Source organism: Serinus canaria, chromosome 8, assembly GCF_022539315.1.
Source record: "Serinus canaria isolate serCan28SL12 chromosome 8, serCan2020, whole genome shotgun sequence".
NCBI lineage: Eukaryota > Metazoa > Chordata > Aves > Passeriformes > Fringillidae > Serinus > Serinus canaria.
In genome coordinates this window covers 18522076-18543535 of record NC_066322.1, presented here as the reverse complement: position 1 = coordinate 18543535, position 21460 = coordinate 18522076, and the positions used below count along the sequence as shown (strand labels likewise).

Sequence of the window (21460 nt, the reverse complement as noted above, 5' to 3'; positions counted from 1 at the left end):
TCACAATACTGTAACTTAAATTATATAAACATTGATAGCAGAAGGTCTGCTAACCCAAACCCACTCAGACTCAGCTAGGACAGCTGACATTGACACCAACATAAGAATCACAAGTTTATGCTTTCTTCTTAATAAGCTGCTGTTTTTGTAATAAGTGTTGTTAGCACATTTTAGCATTCACCCTGAGGAATTAACAATCTCTCCCTTGTGTGAGTGAAGAACTGCAAGAAGTGAACAAGTGACATCAGCTGCAAAGTTTGACTTTTTTTAAAAAACAATCACAAGAAAAAGTTAACTCTGAGTTAAAGAATTTTATTTTGTGCATTTCAGAAATGAATAATGACATTTTCTAAAATCAGTTGTTGCTGTGATAGACAGACATGTAAAGCTCATGTTTCCATTTTACATTACAACATGCAATGTGAGAATGATACATTAGTTTACTTGAATTCTCAAGTTAATCATCTTTGAATAAATCAAGAGCTATTAACTGTGTGAACATTGGTAACAGTTAAAATTATTTCAATTGGGAGGAAAACCAATTCTTAATATAACATAGATCAAGAAGCACCAACTGGAACACAATGGATGCACAGTTATTATTGAGTTATTTAGTTTATTTCTATTTTACCAATTATAGGTTTGCATTACTACAAGTCCTTGAGTATAAAATACAAATGATAGTGATACAGCTAAGGATCAATCAATATAAGTCAGCTGTTTTTAGGGGATAATGACTTGATCTATATGGATATCAGCTCATTTTATATTAGAGTTAACATTGTTTTCTTCCTTCTTCATTTTTAAACTGTCTGGCTTGACAAAGTGTTGAGTAGCTTTTTGAGAAAAAAAAAAAAGAAAAACCTCCAAACCAATAAACCACCACCCCCCAAGAAAGTTAATAACCTTAAATCTTACTTTTGTTGCTACTTAACAGCAAAGTCAACCATTACATATTTTTCCCTATTTAAAATATTTGTCACTAAAACTATGCTCAACTAATCAGTGCAGAAGCAACATTATAAATGGGCATGTTTAGAAGTTTGTAACATATGTATTTTTGTGAACACAGCGGTGATTTCTCTTTAAAATTTTACTATTAAATTAGGAAAAAACCCTAGCAATGACAAATATGCAGTCTCTATCAGCAGTGCAGGTTGCAAAACTGGAAAGCAATCTGTACATAGCATAGGAAGGTTTTGATGAAAAATTTCTCATGTTTTTTTTCCCCAACACTTAAAGAGTGTTGTTGCCAATGAATATAATTTTGACACCTGGTGGAAATCTGCAACAGTTATAGCTCTTAAGCTTCACTTCCAATTTTAAAATGTTTTCATGAAGTAAGAACAAATTATTTTCTGCCATTTTGTTCCTGCTTTCTAAGCCACAGGAGCCATAAAACATACCTTGAAATAATACACAAGAAATAAGTATCCAGGAAAACAGTAAAACTAGTGAAACAGTAGGACAGAAACCTCAATATAATTATCAAGAATTTTGGAAAGTTCAGTGCAGTATGAAAAATACTTTCTATGCCTCTTGCACATTAAAAAAATAATCTGTAGCTGACATTTCAGTAACATTTTTGACCAAATGACGTTTCTTATGCATTGTGTTGAGAAAATAAATTCCCAATCCATGTACTGCAGCTCAGAAGTTAAGGTATAATATAGACGTTACCTATTCCTAACTTCTAAGGACTGAACACTTGAGCAAGGGAGTTAAAATCCTTATTAACCTTTCAAACAAATAGTATATGAGTATAGCCACTTCTTACAATTCATCTCTTGAACTGGTTAACTTGCCCTTACAGTATCTACCTGAAATACATCTCCCTGAACAAGACAGCATGTGCACTGTACTTTAGACAGAATACAGAAACTTTAAAATACAGACATGATAAAATATTGATCTGTGTTTTAGTGCATTATAATTACATCCCATATTTATTTTTTCAGCATATGTTGTCTAACATTCAGAAATAGTGCTTTTGCTTTTCTGCCTTGTCATGTGGGAAGTGTTGTCAACCTCACTCTCTGCCTGTTTATTGCACTAGGATGAAAAAAATGTATGAAGAGTTTGAGAACTACCAACTGCTGTCCTCTCAGTTTTTGAACCCTGAACTTAATAAGGACATGCAGGCATCCAAATACGAAAAAACATGTTTTGCATCATGTTCACTGGATTGTTCCCAGAGGACACCACACAGCATGCTTATTGTTATTGGTGCAATTTCACAAGGCCCAGAAGCCTCATATTCACCTCTGTAATAGCAGGCTACTATGTCTTTCCATTGTTTCCATTTCTACCTGATTAATAGAGATAGGACTTTCCCAAGAAAGAAGGGCTCAGGTGACCCTATCTTTCAATAAACTAATTTAATAAGCTCAAGCACTTGAGCCTTCCCTAACATACAGGCTGTGCATTTGAATTACCCATGGTGAAAACCAGAAATAAATGAAGAAACAGGTTTGCTATATGGCTCATGGTATTTAAATAAATCTAAAGACAGATTAACATAGGATGTTATCTCATTATTGCTTGAGTTAACTCTCAAAGTAAAGTCTCCAAAATTTTATATATAACTTCAAAAGTTGATTTATTACAGTATTCATACACTTTATTTCTGTGGTTGCTTAGTGGAGTGTTCAATTGAACACATACAGAAACATCCCCATTATACAGTTCAATGGAGAGATAACATATTATGCCTTCATTAATGCATGGTGCTAGAGCACAACGCATACCAAACTTAAAAAGCTAGAGGTTAGTCTACTTCCCCTTAAGCTTGCATTTGTAAAAAACATCCATTTACTCTTTAAGAGACGAAGAAAAAAAACCATAAGAGCTGTACTACTTATTTTTAGCTCAGGAAGGAGAAAATTTACTTTGTTACATTAAGATTTTGTTTTGAAAAGGCTAAAAAACCAAAGCTACTTAAAATTAAGTTTGTGCATATTTTAAAAATTGTTCCTTACTAAAAGCTGCTGCATCAAGTGTGCACTGCAGTTTTATTTTATTGTCATGACCTGATTTTCAAAACACCTAAGCCCCACACAGTTATAGGGCACAGAAGCTGCTGGCATTCAGCATCTCTGAAAGTCAGGACACAACTCAAGTGATTGTGCAAAACAATTAATTTCCCTTGCAGTGTAAGCCAAGTGTTCATTTATGCCCAATAGTAAGAACACAGAAGTTTCACCAAATCAATCAAAAGAAACTTTTACAAGTCATAAAGGATTTCAAGGATAACACCAATTGACCAGGCCTGAGTTTCACAGCTGAAAGGACAATACTGCCCATTCTCATTGGTTAGTTCTGGAAGTCCTTTCCAGGATGATCTGAAAAAAGAAAACAGAAATGAGTTCTGTTGTTAGATTATAGACTGAAAATAAAAAGGGAACTTAATTTTAAAGCCTTTTGGAAGATAAACTCAGTAGGAAATGGAAAAGCTTCACTAAAGGTCTGCTCTCCTACAAGCATAGTATATCCTTTAATAATTGAGATCTAATATTTTTTTCATCTGCAGTTGTTAACTGTAGTGGAAGTGTCTCTTCTTCAAAGCAGACTCTCTGCTACTAATAATAACTGAACTTACACAACTGGTGTGCTGCTCCTGTTTCTCATTATGGTAGTTTTGCATTTGGAAGATAACAATGGTATCCAAACTATACTTTAAATTCATTACGGTGCTAAAAAGTGACAAGGGCTGGAAGACAGCACGACTACATAAATGCTCTTTTCCTCCTTAGGAACAAACTTCCCCCCCCACCCCCCAACAAAGCACAGTTACAAAAATACAGATAAACCCTAGTGCTACATTAATTATTCTGTAAAGAAACAAAGTATCAAAACAGTATTTTAAAAAAAAAGTACACTAATAAGACAGAAAAAGCCAAGAGTGCTACCAAACTGCAAGTTATTCCTATTACTGTCAAACAAGAGACTCTGTCAAAACACTACATAAGGCAAAATTTTTCTTCACAAATCCTTTTTCCTTTCTTGTGTGGTCAGACAAGCTCTTTTTTCGTGAGTCCTAAATTACTCTTTTGGGCATAAAGAAATCCTTGTTTCATGTGCTGCAGAACAGATTATATGGAAGAGATACCAAGGCCAAGGTGTTTTGTTTATTACAGCTTGTCCCAAATCCTGATTAATTAAAATAGACAGTAAAAGAGGAAAAACAGTGTGCGGGTTTGGTTTGAGGGAAAATTCAAAAGGCAAGTTCCTCTGTCTCCTTAGAAAATCAAGATTATTAGTATGACAGCTTCAGAATCCTAATTTTCTCATTTAGAACACAATAATTCTAACAATATTTTGCATCATTTTATCTGCTGCAGTTTTAATCTGTCACTACTTGCCCTTTAACTATTGTTTTACAAAGTTTGTTTTTAAATACTTTGATTTTTTTAAAAAAACAACTCATTGACACTTTATTTTTGAAACTGATTTCTTGTATGAAATAAGATTCTAATTTTTGTGTACAACTTATTTCACCCAGTCTTTGCAAGGGTAAGTATCAGGAATTTTGCAATCTGTGAAAGGCACCGGATCTCACCTGTATTTGAAATCTGACTTGAGACCTGCAGTTGCACATATAGCAGTCAACTTCCTCTCTAGAAAAGAGACCCCGTTTATGCAGTAGATCTGTGCTCTTACATGCATTTGGATGGTGGATACCACTAGCTTGGTATTTCGAATATTTTGTATCTGTGTTTGTTTTTACCTTACCTTTCAAGATGAACATAGTGGCGAGAAAGAACATTCTTAATCATAACTACAGTTTTTGCATATATCTCTGGACCAATCAGCCTAGAGAAATACAGTTTGGCACGAAGAAAATATCCAATTGGCCACAGCCATTCCTAAACAAAGAATGAAAGACATGATTATCAAAGCAGTTGGTTTGAAAAGATGACTACACTTTCTCAAAAAATGAAGGAAGTAGCTCTTACAGGTCCTTGGTGATAATTAAACCCTCTAGCTACATTGTAGTTGTCATTGTCAAGAGCATTATCATAGACTCCACAGTACACCATATCACTGGAAGGAAAAAAAAAGTATTATGCAAACAAAGTCTTAATTAAAAATGATACACAGAAAATGAAAACAGAAATTAACCAATAACTTGTCATTTACATTTACTGATGGTTAAGTTAGGGAGGTCTCCAGTAGGTTCTGTACTTTACATGACAGTGAAATTCCATATAAAATTTTAATTAGTAGGAAAACAGTCAACATCTTGAAAGGACTTAAGAGTCATAATTCTACCCTTTTACTCAAACTGTAGTGCTGTACACTGTATCAAATGTCCCAAGATGCAAATTTAACATCTTTGGTATGATACCAAATTTGACTTGCTTACTGTGAGGCATCCAAAACCACCCAGCCACTGCCTACATAAAGAAATCAATTACATGGACTTCTAGAACAGCAAAACAATTGTTATGGAAGTACTTCCTGCAGCCTTATTTCATTGGTATAAATGAAGATTTCACACCATCACCACCACCCCAGCCCTACATCAAATAATTTCTGCTGTCCTGTTTATTGTCTTTAGGAATTACCACTTGGTCTTATCTCTACTGTACTTACTCTGGGTCTAAGGTTTTCATGCCTAATGGACCAAGAAGCTTTTCCTCTGCTATCTGCAGAGCTTTCCAAGCTCTCTCAGGTGTAAACAACTCAGGGGCCTAATAAAATAATAAAGATTCAATGAATAATGTCTGTGCATATACATACATAAGGCTGTGTATACAAATGCAGAAGACAACAAAAAGCCTGAGTTTTGCATTACTGAATCAACTTCCAGAACCTGAAAGTCAGAGTAAGCAAGAATACAGAAGATATCCATTTCTTTTTTAGATTTTGATTTTATATACCCTTGACAAATATCATTACTGAAGCTTTTTACAAATCCAATGAAGATAAAGACTCCTTCATTTTTAGCCAATTTGATGGGAAAAGCAGCCTCCCAGACCTAGCCATGAAAGATTCTGAATACAGTAAACACAGCAAATTGGCAAGTCCTGTCTTGATATATTTTTAGGATACAGACCAAGATTGATGAATATTAAAAGCATGGAAAAAAAGCTGCTTTCAAAAAGTTATTCCAAGCAATGTATGTTCCTGATAGAATGCCATGCAGACAGACCTTAAAATTTTCTTTATAACTGAACTAAGCTTGCATTTAAGCGCAAAGCCCTCCTCCCATTCACCCACACTTACCACAACCATTGCTATTGGAAAATTTGGCCTGAGTTGGTAATCACACCATGGACTCGAAGCTCCATAACTGTCCTTATAAATTCCACGTTTGTGTACAAGATCTGGGTGTTTTTCATTAGGATCTGCTGGATTCTCAGAGACAAAGAACAGCTTTTCAAAGTGTCCTTGAATTTTCCTGTCCCACTCATCATATGTGATAATCTCCTCCTTTCCTGCAAGATGTTATACACGGTTTTAATTTTCTGCAATCAGACACAGCGACAACAGCAGAAGTATGCTGCTTGAATTCCTGACACTTAATATACAGATCACAGGAGCAAAAGCTCACTGAAATTTCTAGTGAGACTAATGCAACATCAAAGTCTCCACAGGGTACATATTCACTTGGGCTGGCTAAGCTTAAAGTAACTTCGTGATTAGAAGAGTACTGCCTCCAAAAGATAAGGGACTTCCTATGATATTTATGTAAATATTCCCAGCAAGGGGTTTTCTGTGTTATGAATATGGGGGGAGGGACAAAAAGATAAAAGAAAGTGTCCTGTATCATTTTACTTTGCATTCTTGTAATGAATAATTCAATCACCACAATACACAGTAACCTTATCACTTATACCCATTTTGAGAAAAGGTACTCGGGCTCTGAAATTTCTTTGTAATCCACAGAATAAATTATTTGAAATATTGAGAAGACAATATAAACTTGTAAATTTTTACACTAACAAAATTATTTTGATCATACAAGATACTTTCTCAAGTTTTTGCACTTTTACCCCTAACCTTCTTCTGAGGTTATATGGTCACTATTTCATTGTTTTAGTTATTTTTATAACCCAGTCATACAATTATGAGATGTGCCTGTTTTTACCATGTCTTTTCACAGTGACTCCACGAAATGGAAATATGTTTTTCGCAGATAAATCCATCAACCAGTGAACAGCCGACTTGCACAGGCCAACCATTTCCACAGCAGAGCCATCTCTAAAATAATAATGATAAAAACCCCTCATTATTAACTTTAAGAAGGCTATTAAAGTTCAACGAGTAACTGAAAAATTTAAATTCATAAGTCTCTGATTTAGACAATTTCTTTTTTCTTATTTTCCTACTATTCCTCTATTTCTCAGTCAGGGAATGAACTTGATTGTAAACTGGGTAGCAATATCTTTTTCTGTCCAACAGACTTATTTAAAGTGGCATTATCATACACAGCTAATCAGCACAAATGGAAGATAATTTCATACCAGTGATTAAGAACATGAAAAAAGGATCAATCACAAATGTGGTCCTCTGATGTTAAAACTGTGTTCAATACAAAGCTTTTCAACTGCACACACTCTTCTGTAACTTAGGCAATAGTTCTGCCATAAGAGACTACTCAACTCAAAAGTGAGGGATTAAATCTGCACTAAATGCACTTCTTGGACTTGCTTCTTTTTTCAGGTAATATTCATGTAATCAGTATATGCACATATTTCATATTGTATCATACTCAGCTTTACTGTCTACTTGATGGAATCTTCTCTCTCATATCACCAACTCAGCCTCGTTTGGAAAGTACCTCAAACTCTTTTGGTTCCCAATTAAAAAATGCTCAACTTGCCAAGCAAGATAACATTCTCCTCAATTCTTACCCATGGGTGGCAGTTAATTTGAAACTGATACTCTACTAAATTAAAGCGAGGATGCCTGCAGTAGTTTGATAGTACATAATACAGAGCCTATGTCAAAATGCTTAATCTCAACTCTAAAAATGTAGACGCTGTAAAGTCAAACTTAGAAATATTTAAACAACACAATTATCAATGTATAACTCAGATAAGAAGTTTGAGTAACAAAGTACTGCTAGTACAGCAAGTATATACTATTTCCTAAATTGCATTTTACTACCTGAATTTAGAAGCCAAATCCTGGCATGGAGCTAAAACTGTGACAGAAGCCATGGGCTTCAGCTGCTCAAGAACACAGCTTTTGAATTCAAATCAGCACAAAGAAAAAAAAATCCATAAATATTTTAGTAGGTAGAAACATTTAAAACATTTGAGAGATAACCTCTCAGATGTGTCAATAGAACTCATAGGTTCTGCAGAAGAATTTAAGTTAAAAAAAGGATTAATAAAAACCTGCCTCAAGCCCAGCTTTCATACCTTGGAGTAGCTGGAATTCCTGTGTTGCGAGCCTTGTCGCTCTCTCCCATTTTATCCATCCAAGTGCCACAATTGAAGCGGTTCCCTCCAAAGACAAAGCCAGTTTCATGGTCAATGCCTGCAGTTACATTAAAACCTGGCAAGAAAGAATATCAGCTGTTAAGTTCATTTTTTAGGCAAAACAAAACCCCAACTACCCACACCCCCAACCCAAACTTCCTAATAGACAAAAAGACCTTACAACAAGAGACCTGAGGTAGGTTTCTGAAGGCAACTGTACTTTAAGTGAAATTTTAAAGGTAACGTGCACCATAATATATGACCAGTTGCTAATGATAAGCTATTATTTATGCACTTAAAAAATAACACATATATATATATAGTAATACTGTTTTAGTCACAATAAATATATATTTTAAACTCTGCTCAATAGAAAGAGGAAATAAGAGGAAAAGGAAATACAAAATATATTCATCAGCTTCTGTTTTGCACAGCAAGTGTTCTGTGTATGTTACCTTCATCTCTCATCTTTTGATCAATCTGAGGACCAGCATTCCTTTCTCGGAAATTTATTCCTTCCATATGTCGTTGCATTGCTTCCTGTATTACTTCATAAAGTGGCTGATCCTAGATTCATTACATGTTTGGATGGCATGTGAAAAACAAGATGAAAAATGAATAGAAAGCATTTCTTAAACCTCTAGTTTATATGATATTCCAAAACAACTCCCACACCATCAAACATTTTCAAGTAGCATCCTTGGCAATGGCAATACCATTAAAAACTAGTTTTCATATAAACATTTTTTCAAGACAAAAAGCAACAAAAAGATTTAGAAGCTGATGAAACTTTTTTTCCTCATTGCACTTGGTCTAATCAGGTGATGCAAGAAGTGCCTAAAATATGGAATTCTTGTGCTATAATCAAATTTCACCATAAACAGATAGCAACAGATTCTTGTAGCAAGAAAAAAATTACATCCTTTCCTTAAAATGCTATAGTTTTGTTAAATAGTTCAATTAGAAGAATTTTTTACCACAGTGCCAGCAGGCTGAGGAGGAGAGTCATCTCTTGGATACATCCTAGAAACAGGACACCTGAGAATGTCTAATCCATTGGGAACAATTTTACAGTACTCCTGGATACACTGAAGCCACCACCACACAGCATCACGACAGTTGTATCTGGCATGTGTCCCGCCACCGAGCAGATTGGGAATGAGACCATGTCTTAAAGTCCCACCAAATGCTAAAATGATGTTTCTAGAACAAAAGAAAATCACAGTCTTGACTAAGTTGCCTTCAAAGCCATTGTTAGACCAAGTATCAAGTACAAAGCATACAGGGTTACGATAATAGCAAGAAGACAAACAGCGTTTTAGAGACAGATTCCAAAAGTTTGCTGTTGAAAGCTACAAATTACTCAATTTAGCATGAACTTCTTTTACAATAAAAAACCACCCATTCCATAACAAATTCCTCAACATGAATACATTTAAATCAGTTTGTACAAAACACACACCATCTATTCATATGGAAAAGATAATTTGCTTTTTAATAGGAAGTGATATAGATCCTAAATCCAAATCCCACTGAGGTCACAGGGAAGGTTTTTATTGACCTTGTATATGATTACCCTGGTATCCATTCTGATGGGTGGGGTGGAATGGGGACGGAGGGCAGGAGTAGATGGGAAATTCCTATTAAAATACAGAGAGGTGACAGCAACTGAGGTTATGAGAAGTTTCATTTGAGAACCGTTGCGCATACCTTGCAGAAAACATGGATTCCAACTAGCTTTAAAAGGCAAAATAAACATCCTAGTTGACTGCAGATCCCTCTGCATGAGAAAGCCAACAGTTGGGCAAATCTACAGCAGCATAAATACATGCTGATTTACACCAACTAATTTTTATGTTTCTGTTATGTGCCAAACTCCATTCAAATTAATATTAAACAAAATATCAAATTAATCTGCCTTACACGTATGGCTCATTTGTCAGGTTAAATATTTATAGCTACAAGATTGCAACAATGCACAATTAGTTGATATCTAGTATAAACAGACAAATACTAGCAGTTACAAAAACATCATGACAGACCCGCATTCATGCGCTTTCTGTTTAGAACAGTATTCTCTTTTGCTACTTCAAGTTTTTACATAAACAATTCTGAAGTTATCGCTCAGCAACAATGATGCAAGTACTAGTGAAACAATCACTTTTTTAAAAGGAAAAACAGTAGCACTGCTGGAGTTAAAACTACCTTATCTCTACAGAACATCAGCTTTGTATTAGTGCTAAGAAGGTAAAAGACTATTTGAGTAGTATTTTTAATCCCACTTAGAGGGAGCTCCCAAATATGTCTAGTGCCATAAAAGTTTTATACTGCACATCAACTGTTTCAAACACCTTGTGCATCAGCTCAGGTTTTGAGAGCATTGTTTTTTTTCTAACTGCCTACAAAGCCAACAAGAACCATCTAGGGCAGTCTTACCTTGCTTCTAGATAGCGGCCAGTAACTAACATTAGCCCTCTTAGTGCAATAAAAGTATCCCTTCCCCATGAACGAAAAATTCCAGAAGAAAAGTGAGGTAAACCTGAAAAGAAATGCCATTATTCATTATTAATTAATTGATATAGCAGAAATCTCCAAGCACACATGTATAAAATAACCAGAAGTAAAAAAAAACCTCATTTATAAAATTTTCCTAGATTAAGATATTTCAAATAAACAATCTCCTCGACCGAGTTCTTGATAGAAGAACTATCAAATTCTGGAAGACATTATTCTAGAATAATGTCTTCCAGAATTTCAAGATCACACAAAAGCACTTCTCATACCACTAACAGTGACATTTTAATTTTTATGAAATCACCTGGCAATTTAACCAAAAGTTAATGAAAAGCAACAGAAAGAAAACTAAAAAAAAAACAGAACTGTGATTGGAACACTTTGTTGGAAAGCATTTATGCATGAGAGTTGTGGCATCTCAGCAGCATAAAGGGAATAAAAGACTGTTCTCAGACACTGTGAAAGACATCCTGTTTCTCTTTTCCAGCAGCTTTGAGATCTACATTTTACTGCAGACATTATAACATGTAGCTTTAGGAATGATTCTAATTGATAAGGCATAATAATTGCAACAGTAACATCCATACTTGTCTTTTCTGCCATTTATTTCTTTTTATGATCTATTACACAGAAACTCCACAAGGTAAAGTTTCAAACCAGAAGTCTCTTGTGCATGCTTGGCCATTTTAACAAAGTATTTGCTAATTCTCAAATATGGCCTCCACATCTCTGCAAATTTATAGTACATGACAGCAGCACTTGAGAATGACAATCTGTGTATAATTTAAAAATCTCAGGCAGAACTACCAGTGAGTATGTGAAAGGAATATTTAAATCAAACCTTCAGTTTAATTCATCTTTATGACCAGTTTAAGGGAACACTGCCTCTGTGCTTCTAGGTAACACTGAAGCAGACAGATGGAATGTTATTAAAATCCAGAAACTAAAGGCAATAAAGCTACACAAGAGTGATGGCAAAAAGAAGAAAAGCACTCCACTGAGAGAGATGCCACTGCATCTGTGGATGCTTAAAAGTTTCCATGGCTTCAGAAAAGGAATGAGCCAACTCAGAACCAAAATAAACTCATTCTAAGCCACAGAAGATAATACTTTGGACATAGGCAAATGCCCATAGGAAGACTGCCAGATGCTGGCAGAACATTTGGAGGTATAAATACTACTTGGCTGACTGCTTTTATGCTCTTTCCTTTTGGAGACAGTTTTAGATCAGGAGTTCTTCTGGTCTGCTAATGGTTCTTTCTGAGAACATATAAACTATAAATTCACTCTTGCTTTTGCATTACAGTTCACTTTTAAAATTCACATTTATAAAAGACAGACTAAAACCCCTTATGATAAGTATTCTCATCTCAAGCAAGTCTTCTGGAAAGGAAAACAATATTTTTTAAAATCTCTGTATATGGTAACAACAAATATAGCAAGAAAAGTCTCTCAATAAAGCATTTATAGATAAAAACTCTCCCTCCCAACCCCCATGAGTACTACTAGAGAAAACTCCCACACTTTTAATGTGAGCAAATCTTTACCTTAAACACTAGGCAAAGTGAGTGAAATTGCTACATTTTATACACAGTTTCTGACATATGCATCATTTCAAACATGATGCAGAAGATTTTAATATAGTTACTAAAAGCAACTTAATTGGTTTAGAAGACTTTTTTTTAAAGGTTGTTCTCACTTACCAGCTGCCAAGGAAACACAACATTGCTCTTTCTGATTTGTAATCTCATTCAGCCTATAAGGAACATCTTGTAAGGAAGGAGACAGATCTGGCAGACAAGGGTATTTTCCTATCCCACATAACTGGATTGAACCCAAGGAAAGATGTTTAACAAATGTTGATCCATTCTGAACAAAGCTGTAATTCAACAGAATTAAATTAAAATAACTTTGCATTCAACAATAGCAGTCTATAAAAAGAACCCTTTTTCATTTACAGAAGGCTATGACAAGCATTACATGTAAGAAATTAAAAAAAACCCAATGATTTAATACTAGCATATTGCATTAACTGACTTTTTATCTAAGATTTAATTTGTAAATCACTTGTTTTCCTAGAATGGGTCCCCAATGTTAAGAGTCAAATGTTAATTGATTACTGCCATGGAAGTGTTTATAACATGTACTTCAACAAAACAGTTAAAAAAATAAATTGTTTTGGTTTAGTTAATGCCTATACACCCACCTAAGATTTCAAAAATATGGTAAAAAATATTTTACTATGAACAAAAGTTGAAAAATACTGACTAGTTTTGACAAAGATCATATTTTTACATATATATACAAAAACTGCAAATCAAAAAATCTGTTAAGGCATTCCCTGAAATAGCTGATCTCCATTTCTGACTAGTTGATCTCCAAGCATTTTCTCATAAAATATATTACATTCCATGATTTCACAGCCATACCAAATTCTATTCCCATTTTATTGTCTCTGTTTTTATAAAACATTTCAAACAGTATTGACTTGTTCAGCACATTCATAGCTAGAATGAAGCCTCCATCAAATGAGTCTCCCTTCCCTTTGCAAAAAAAAAAAAAGAAACAGACTCTGAAGATTAGACAGTTATTTCAAAAAGTAAGCAGAGTGCTCAGATAGTGGGGAGTAATAATGGAGAAGTGTTGAAGAAAGCATCAGCATCAAATACAATCTGGTATTTTCTTAGTTACCTGAACTTTAACGAATCATTGCATTGGGACTAAAATGATAGCAAAAAAAAAAAAAAAAAAGCTTCCAAAGCCTGGCAAAAAAGATGCTGGCTTAGGGTTTCCTCCTCCTACTATGCAATCCCAACAGTAGTTATAAATTGAAACCCTGGATAGATGTCTGAACGCTCCGTCTTCCAAACCACCACTGTTAGAAAATGGGTTTGATAATTCTCTACCGATTTTACCCTTCTACATTAGAGGACTATGAAGATATTCAAATTACATTCTCCAGCAGATAAAATTTAAAAGGTTATGATGTACAGATGCCTTTATAGCTCTGATAAAAAGGCCAAGCATACCTTGACATCTGATGCCATGCCACATCCAGAAGCGTTGTGTACGCTCCCACTAATATGGCATCAAAGTAACATGGGATGAGGTAACGTGGAATTCTCTTTAGGTAGACAAACATGGCCTTCAACCATTTACCAACCTAGTAAAATACAACAGAATTAGATCTTGGTCCCTCAAAGTTCAAAAGCCAGTGCTTTCAGGATCCATATTGTTACAGTTTTTGTACATGTATTACACCCCAGTTATGCTGTGCCCAAACTTTCTTAATGTATTTTAGCTGAAGAGTAGTAGAGAAAAATATGTATTGCATCCATACTAAATGGGCCAAAATGTGAACTATAGAAGGAGACTTTATTTTGCTAGTATTATAGTAAAAAAATGAGCTATCATGAAGTTGTTATTAAAATTAAGTAGCAAAGAAAAGTCACAATTCAAAAGGCATCACTATATTGCAAGCATGGAAAGAAGTTTTGCATTGCTACAAAGACAGGACTGAAGAGATGAAGCTTAAGACCAGGAATAAAAAGCTATCAAAGCTAAATTATGTAGAGCCACTAGTGAATATGACTGCAGGTGCGTGTCTTGGACTCAGGATACTAGACCTTCACATCTCTGTATCACTGCAAACCATTTGACATCTGGAAGGTATTTTTATTTCCTTCTAGTCCTGCTTAATAACATTATGACAACTTTCTAGTACATCACTAAAGATTTAAGCCTTGAAGATAAAGAATGGACATGTCAAAACATCATGTGATGAGACTACACTGAAAGCAAAACTGTAAAGTTTAGTTTCACATGACTTAAGTCTTTGAAACAAAATGAGACATTACAAATTAAGAACTCTAATATACATGAAAAAAACAATAGTCTTTGAAGAGAAGTAATGGTGGCAAGTATCAGACTAACTTGTTTTCTAGAAAGCTCTGTTTCTCAGGTCAAACTTAGCATTCACTGCAGTACATTGGACTGTTTTAACCTTTCTTCTGCTTTGTATTAATAGAATTGACTTCAGTAATAAAATGAAGTAAGAAGGTTAAAACCTTTATTACTATATTTGTTAGGTAAGTTACAAAAATCAGGTCTTGTGAAATAAGAATAAAGCAGTTTCCATGCAGGAAAATAAACTATGACAAAGAAAAGGACTGCGCTGTAACGCAGCTATAAAGCAACCTTGAATCTCAGAAATTCCTGTCTTAGTGCTTGGCTGACTGTAACTGTCATACTCACGTATGCAGCACTATTTAGGCACTCTCTTGAAAGTACTTTCTTAAAAACAAACAAAAAACCCCCCCAAAACCTAAATGGAAAAAAAATAATCAGTAATTTCATTTTTTATTTGAGTTGAAGTAAAACAGGGAGGGAGAGCTTCATGCCCTATATATTTTTCATTTCCCTTTTGCAGTCCATTCTTAAATAGGATCGAGGGGAGGGAAGAAAAAGATATTAATGGTTTAATCTACTAGAGGAAATTTTCTAGGCAGGAAATATGTTATAGACAGTCTGAATTAGAAAAAAAATATCAGTAATTGGAAATGAAACTAACTAGCAATTTAAAACCCTGAAGTCACCAAATAAGTATTTTTACTCACTTCTGCACAGGCTCCAGCACGTGAAATCAGACGATTACTGACATAATCAATCATCCAATCTCCAGATCTTAAATTATCACAAAATGGATGACCCAAATCATTCTTTGGTCTAATGTCTGCCATCACTGACATTAACCCTGAAGATACAAACCCAACTCTGTATTAAAAGACACACCATTACCACAAACAGCAGTTACAATGCAGGAGCAAAAGGTACATAGCAACAGATGCATAAACTGGATTGCTTCTCTCCATCTGCATAACAAGTTAAACTACAACACAATTCTTGTTTCCTCAGCATAAATCCTAGAAACTTATTAACATCATTGCAAATAACTACCATGATGAAAATTGTATGTTTGATAAATGACAGACCCTCCTCAGTAATCTACTAACACCTCAGGTTAGATTAATCCAACTTTTCACTGGAAGAATATTTCTTTTTACTTTAAAAGTCAAGGCACTGGTATTAAAACACATCCTGGGCTGCAGTGTTAAGTTTCAAAGCATTGAGAGAGAGGAGTTTTGCTCTAGTATGGGATTTCCTGGGTACAACATCAATTAGTAGCGAGGTCAAGCAGAAAAAAACTACTTTTTTTACTAAACAATAGCAGCAGCAACACAACAGCATTATTGTGTGATGTGATCTAGATTAAGCAGTTCTCATTTACATTTTTTACTTGACAAAAAATAATGATGAACCTATTACCTTGGAGGCCTGCATATTTTAGGGGTGACCAGTTTGGTATATTGTAACAGCCTCCACCATCTTCCTGTTCTTCTGCCTCACATCTATACAGCACTTGATTTAGTTCAGCCAAAGTTAGTTTAGATGCAATTCTGAAAAAAACAGGGGAGAAGAAAAGACAATAAAAATAGTAACATCATAACAAAATAACATCAGTAATTAAAGGGGGAAAGGATTTCACAAACAATTCTCATTCCAGACTTAAATGAAAATACTAAAATATGTACAGTTCTCTCAGTACTTCATCTTGGAAATTAGGATCCTAATTTTTCAGGTGTTCAAGATCGTCTCAGATGTTTCAGTGTTTATTTGGAAACACAGCATTATGTTCAAAATCACACCCAAACAATCACACCCTAACACTGAGAAGCAGACCACATTAAAAAGTCTACTCTAGGCAGCAATTACACAAACTGGTAAGTTTTTCAGTATTAGCTCCACTTAGTATTGTACATATAAGAAGATCTCTCATAGTTTTCATTGCACTCTGACAATTCAAACTCCATCTGTCTCACCAGCACCAAAACTCAACAATCCTCAGTAGATGTACATAATATTCTCTGTTTCCCTAGTAGCTCTCTCAATTCTAAGTCAGAAACTTAAAGAATACTTACGAAGAAAATGGTGTTTTTAATATTGGTGCTGAGTGATCATCAGGAAGACTTCCAGATCTAAAATGAGAGCTGAACTGGATCAAATGATTGCGGAGTATGCCCACAGCCTCTTGTGCCTTTGGGTCCAGACTAACTCTGTAAATAAAAATGCCTATCTTGTAGAAATACAGCACTTAGAAGAACTATTCTCCAGTCCCCTCTCACACTTTTCAAACCCACACAGCCATATGGCAGCTATAATACCATACCTGAATACTATTATACTTCCTGGTGTCAATCTTTCAAATTCTATTTCTTGAACGAATTCATTTGGCCCTTTTATAGCAGTTCCAGCTTGCTTTATGATTTTACTGTCTTTTATCTTAAAAAAGAAAAGAAATTTGCAACTGAAATCCACTGTCTTTTTTCTAATACAAAATATGACAAATTAAAAAATATTTTATCAGAACATGGGTGAAGGAGGGTAATTACCTGGATATGCTCTCTGAGTTCTATTGTGAAATTAGGCAATCCATTTATAAAATGTAGATCTTTTTTGTAAGGACTAGCACTTCTCTCAATAGTCCTTGCCTCAAGTACTACTTCGTCTATTTTTCCTAGAAAAAGTTAAACCATGTTGCAGCTCTTAGGATATTTGAAATGAAAAAAGTGATTCTTTTAAAATATGAAACAAAAATTAAAATGAAAAAGCCAAATATTCAATATACAATTCTCTGTCGTACAGCAGAACAGAAACTTATGGCAAGTATTTTAAATATCTATAAATACACTTATATGCTATACTGTATTTAAAATGGCAATTTTTGTTATTTTATAATAAATTAATCATAAAATCAGATGTCTTTTACTGGTCCTCAGCCTTCTTAATTTGCCTATTGTCTTTTAGGAGACTGTGCTAGACTGCTTTCCAAACTGCAGCTACAGATGGTTTATCTTTAGTTTATTATTAATATACAGATTCTAATTTTCTGTATCCTTTAAGTAATTCATAGACATAAGACACGCAAGTCTTGTGACTTAAAATATAATGTGACTGATTTTAAAACAAGCATACAGATGTGCTCAAAGAACTAAGTATATTTAAAAAGCCAGTTTGGAAAGCTTCTCTTCAGAATCATTTCCAGGTAATGTATAGAAGTCATTATATTTTGCTACTTTTAAGTACAGTAAATACTCCACATCATTAATTAGGTATTGCATACATATACTATGTATTAATATATGTACTGCATACATATTGTCTTTACATTAACTTATTAAGTACAGAGTTCTTTTCAGGATGTATTTTCAAGTGAAAGCTGAACAGCAATGGAATCAACGAATAGGATAAAATTTTAACCTTTTTTTCCCAGTATAACAGAATAAACAATAATCCTCCCAACTCTGCAAAATTAACCATCTCACTATTAACTATTACTAGTTCACATAGAAGACCTGATTTCTCCCCCCCCCCCCCCCCCCCCCCACCTCGTCCCTGTCCCCGTATCCCCTGGGGAACTTGCAGCAGGATTATACTCAATTTGAATGTTTCTGAAAACCCTAAGCATTGCAAGTCTGTTATTGGTTCTTTAACCACTTTTGTGACATACACGTTAGTAGATATAAAAGGAGTGTTATATACTGAAAATTCTTATATGGATTTCATGAGCATGTGCTTGAAGTTAAAAAGCATGAATAACTTGAAATTTTTGTATACGACAACAGCTTTTGGAAAGGAGTGTGTTTACCTGGGATACACATTTCAGGTACTTCTTTACTGTAGAAACAAGTTTTAGGATCCCTGAATGCAGTTCGACACACAGCCACAACAGACTGGTGTGTGTTAGGGCAGTGTCTTGTCACTGCAACTATATCTTCATCAACTTGATCTACATACACCTAGAAAAGACATAACATTGCAACTGTGCCCACTCAGAGCACACATATGAAGAAATCGCAGTGTTACCGTCACTTCTTGCCTGATTAAAGCCTTTAGCCCCCAGCTCCTGATGCAGCCTGTTTATGGCCAGCCTTCCTGCTAGAATTCCTGTTTGGAAATTAACTTCACCAGAGGTCAGATGTGCTGCTGAACTCCATTTTGAATAAAACCTCTCTTCAGATACTACAGAGATCTGTAAAAAAACAAATTTAAGCAAATATGAACTACTCTGGGAAATAACCACACCTTCAGGTCTGAACTGTAGAATAAATTAAAATTTCATATGAAGCTGGACAATCTGAAATAATGCCAGACAGCAAACTGCTTGGAATTTCAAACAAACAACATTAAATATGTGTTCTAAGATGAGAACAAAAGGTATTTTTAAAGGTAGCTCAGGAGTTGAATTGGAGACACGTACCTGGTGTGGTACTAATTCATCATAGCCTTTGGTACTTCCTGTAGCACAGCATGCCATGGAAACAATCATCGCACTAGGAAGAGCATCATATGCAGATCGGTGCTACATCAAAAAATATATAGGTAATGAATAGTGAAAACAAAAATATTCAATCCTCCCAATTCAGCTTTGTTAGATTGATGCACTCAATCTAACAAAGGAAGTGCTAATCCCATGGTCATCATTTCCTCAATTATAATACAATTATTGGAGAAAATTTCTACAAATTAACTAAGAAAAGGAACTTAGAAAAATCATCAAAATAAGCCCTCCCTGCCCACCACGTTCTCTCATTCCTGCCTGTAAACAAGTTCAGGAGAACAGGTCAATAAGCTGCTTACAACAGCTCGATGAAAGACTCAAACCAGTTTATTTAGTAACTTTATATACTTCTCCCTTGAAAGAAAAAATCTTCAATGTCAGAAGGTATTGTTACAAAAATTTTTTCTCTGCAAGAAAGCTTGAGCTGAACTGCATTTGTTCTAAATATTGTTCACGATATCCAGATTGCATCAAGCCCTCCCACAGTTCGGAAATATCACTCCCATAAATATTAATGGTAATTTTTGTTGTTGTTGTTTACATACTCACCTGAATTGGACATTCATTATCATGTGTAATATCCATAAACAGTGCATGAGCAATAGCTGGCATCAAAGGCCTCAGACGTGGCTGAACAAAAGATCCGACAGGCTCACCTCCAAACCGATAGACCAACCTCCCCTCTTCATGGCTATTGTAGGCAGTCATGGCCTCTACAGAACAGAACAGAACACCTAAGTGTTTGCATAAGAATAACTACCACACACACGACAGTACACACAAAGGTGTTAATGTGGCATTTAGAAGTTGTTATTTTGGTGTGTTCAATCATTAAAAAAAAAAAAAATCAAACACATATAGCTATATTCTCCATTACGGAAACACAGCCTTGGAATATTCAATTTACTGTAATGTATTAAGGAAGAGAAAGCTAATGGGAAAAAAAGGATAAAAAAGCAGACATCAAACTATTTCTCACAGGCTTTAAAAAATTCATGCAACAAAAATCAGACATGATGCAGGACTTACATAGCAGAACTGTGCTACAACTCCTTTTTCCTTCACTAGATCAAGAATAAAATATTTAACCTTCTGTAAACTAACAAAGGACGTCTTCTCTTATTTTATGGCTAATACTTTATTTTCTGCCAATTATCAAAGAAGTTGATACCACAATACAGAACTTGTACTTCTGATTACATTGAGTATGAAATTTAAAGCACATAATCCAGTAGAAAACTTTTTCTTGAAAAAAGCATGTCAACTATAATCTCTCATTGGAAAGAGACCACACACGCAGCAAGCCTACCTCTTATTAAGGAGGTAATGCCCAGCCTATTCACAAAGATATTGTCCAGCTCCTCATTTCCTGTGAACAGTTCAGCCACTACATACAAATCGGCTCGCAATTTTCTAGCTGTGTCCAGCATGTACTGCAAAAAGCACAGCCAAAAAAGCCACAGAAAGGGGAAAGGTAGATACAAAAAAGGACAAGTTTCAAAGCTAGGCAGGGATTGGACAATAGGAAAATGCCATGCAGCAAAGATAAACAGAAAGCCAAAATTAAGGAACAAAACAAGTTGTTACACAGAAGAGGACACACAAACATAAGCAAAACCAAGAATTAGCATACAACACAGGAGAAGTTAAACAAAACATGAAGAAAAGATAATTGCATAAGCAAAGAACATGAATATGTAAGAAAAACAAAAAAGCATACCAATGTTAGTTTCACATTTAAAACTCCAAACCATACATGACAATCCTACATAATTTTCAACTGCTTATTGTACCTCTAATCAGGCTGGTAATTCCCAGGCGGTTGACAAAAATATTGTCAATGTACTCACTGCCCGTGAAGAGTTCAGCTATCACATAAAGATTAGGTCTGACTGATCTGGCTGTTGCTAGCATCTCCTATAGATCACAATACATTTTTAATGCAAGACATCCATTGTCAGCTATGTATACACAAACACTAACATGAATGTTAACAGAACATAAACCATCATTCAATCTATGCAGCACATAAAAAATATTGATAACATGAAAGTTTCAGAAAACCATATTTTACAGATATTACTTGTGGGTTGAGTAATTCTAGGCAATTTTCCAT

General features: G+C 34.8%; 1 protein-coding gene across 6 annotated transcripts in view; it reads right to left on the bottom strand.

The window, feature by feature from the left end:
• Positions 1–296: 296 nt before the first annotated feature.
• The window catches only part of AGL (amylo-alpha-1, 6-glucosidase, 4-alpha-glucanotransferase), a 36166-nt gene continuing 15002 nt past the window's right edge, over positions 297–21460 (bottom strand). For 4 of the 6 annotated variants that reach the window (XM_050977590.1, XM_050977588.1, XM_030226540.2 and 1 more), the window contains exons 13-34: positions 20654–20777; positions 19894–20057; positions 19264–19365; positions 18883–19035; positions 18652–18802; positions 17396–17520; positions 17173–17285; positions 16925–17059; positions 16272–16402; positions 15563–15699; positions 13976–14109; positions 12650–12825; positions 10869–10971; positions 9410–9635; positions 8888–8999; positions 8373–8508; positions 7094–7206; positions 6229–6440; positions 5596–5693; positions 4956–5043; positions 4732–4865; positions 297–3341 (exon numbers count right to left, since the gene is read on the bottom strand). In XM_050977590.1, the coding sequence (XP_050833547.1) occupies positions 3224–3341; positions 4732–4865; positions 4956–5043; positions 5596–5693; positions 6229–6440; positions 7094–7206; positions 8373–8508; positions 8888–8999; positions 9410–9635; positions 10869–10971; positions 12650–12825; positions 13976–14109; positions 15563–15699; positions 16272–16402; positions 16925–17059; positions 17173–17285; positions 17396–17520; positions 18652–18802; positions 18883–19035; positions 19264–19365; positions 19894–20057; positions 20654–20777 (2985 nt within the window). In that variant the 3' untranslated portion in view covers positions 297–3223. Of the gene's footprint in view, positions 3342–4731; positions 4866–4955; positions 5044–5595; positions 5694–6228; positions 6441–7093; positions 7207–8372; positions 8509–8887; positions 9000–9409; positions 9636–10868; positions 10972–12649; positions 12826–13975; positions 14110–15562; positions 15700–16271; positions 16403–16924; positions 17060–17172; positions 17286–17395; positions 17521–18651; positions 18803–18882; positions 19036–19263; positions 19366–19893; positions 20058–20653; positions 20778–21137; positions 21262–21460 lie in introns of all 6 variants that reach the window. The other 2 variants (XM_050977589.1, XM_050977592.1) reach the window with 1 other exon arrangement.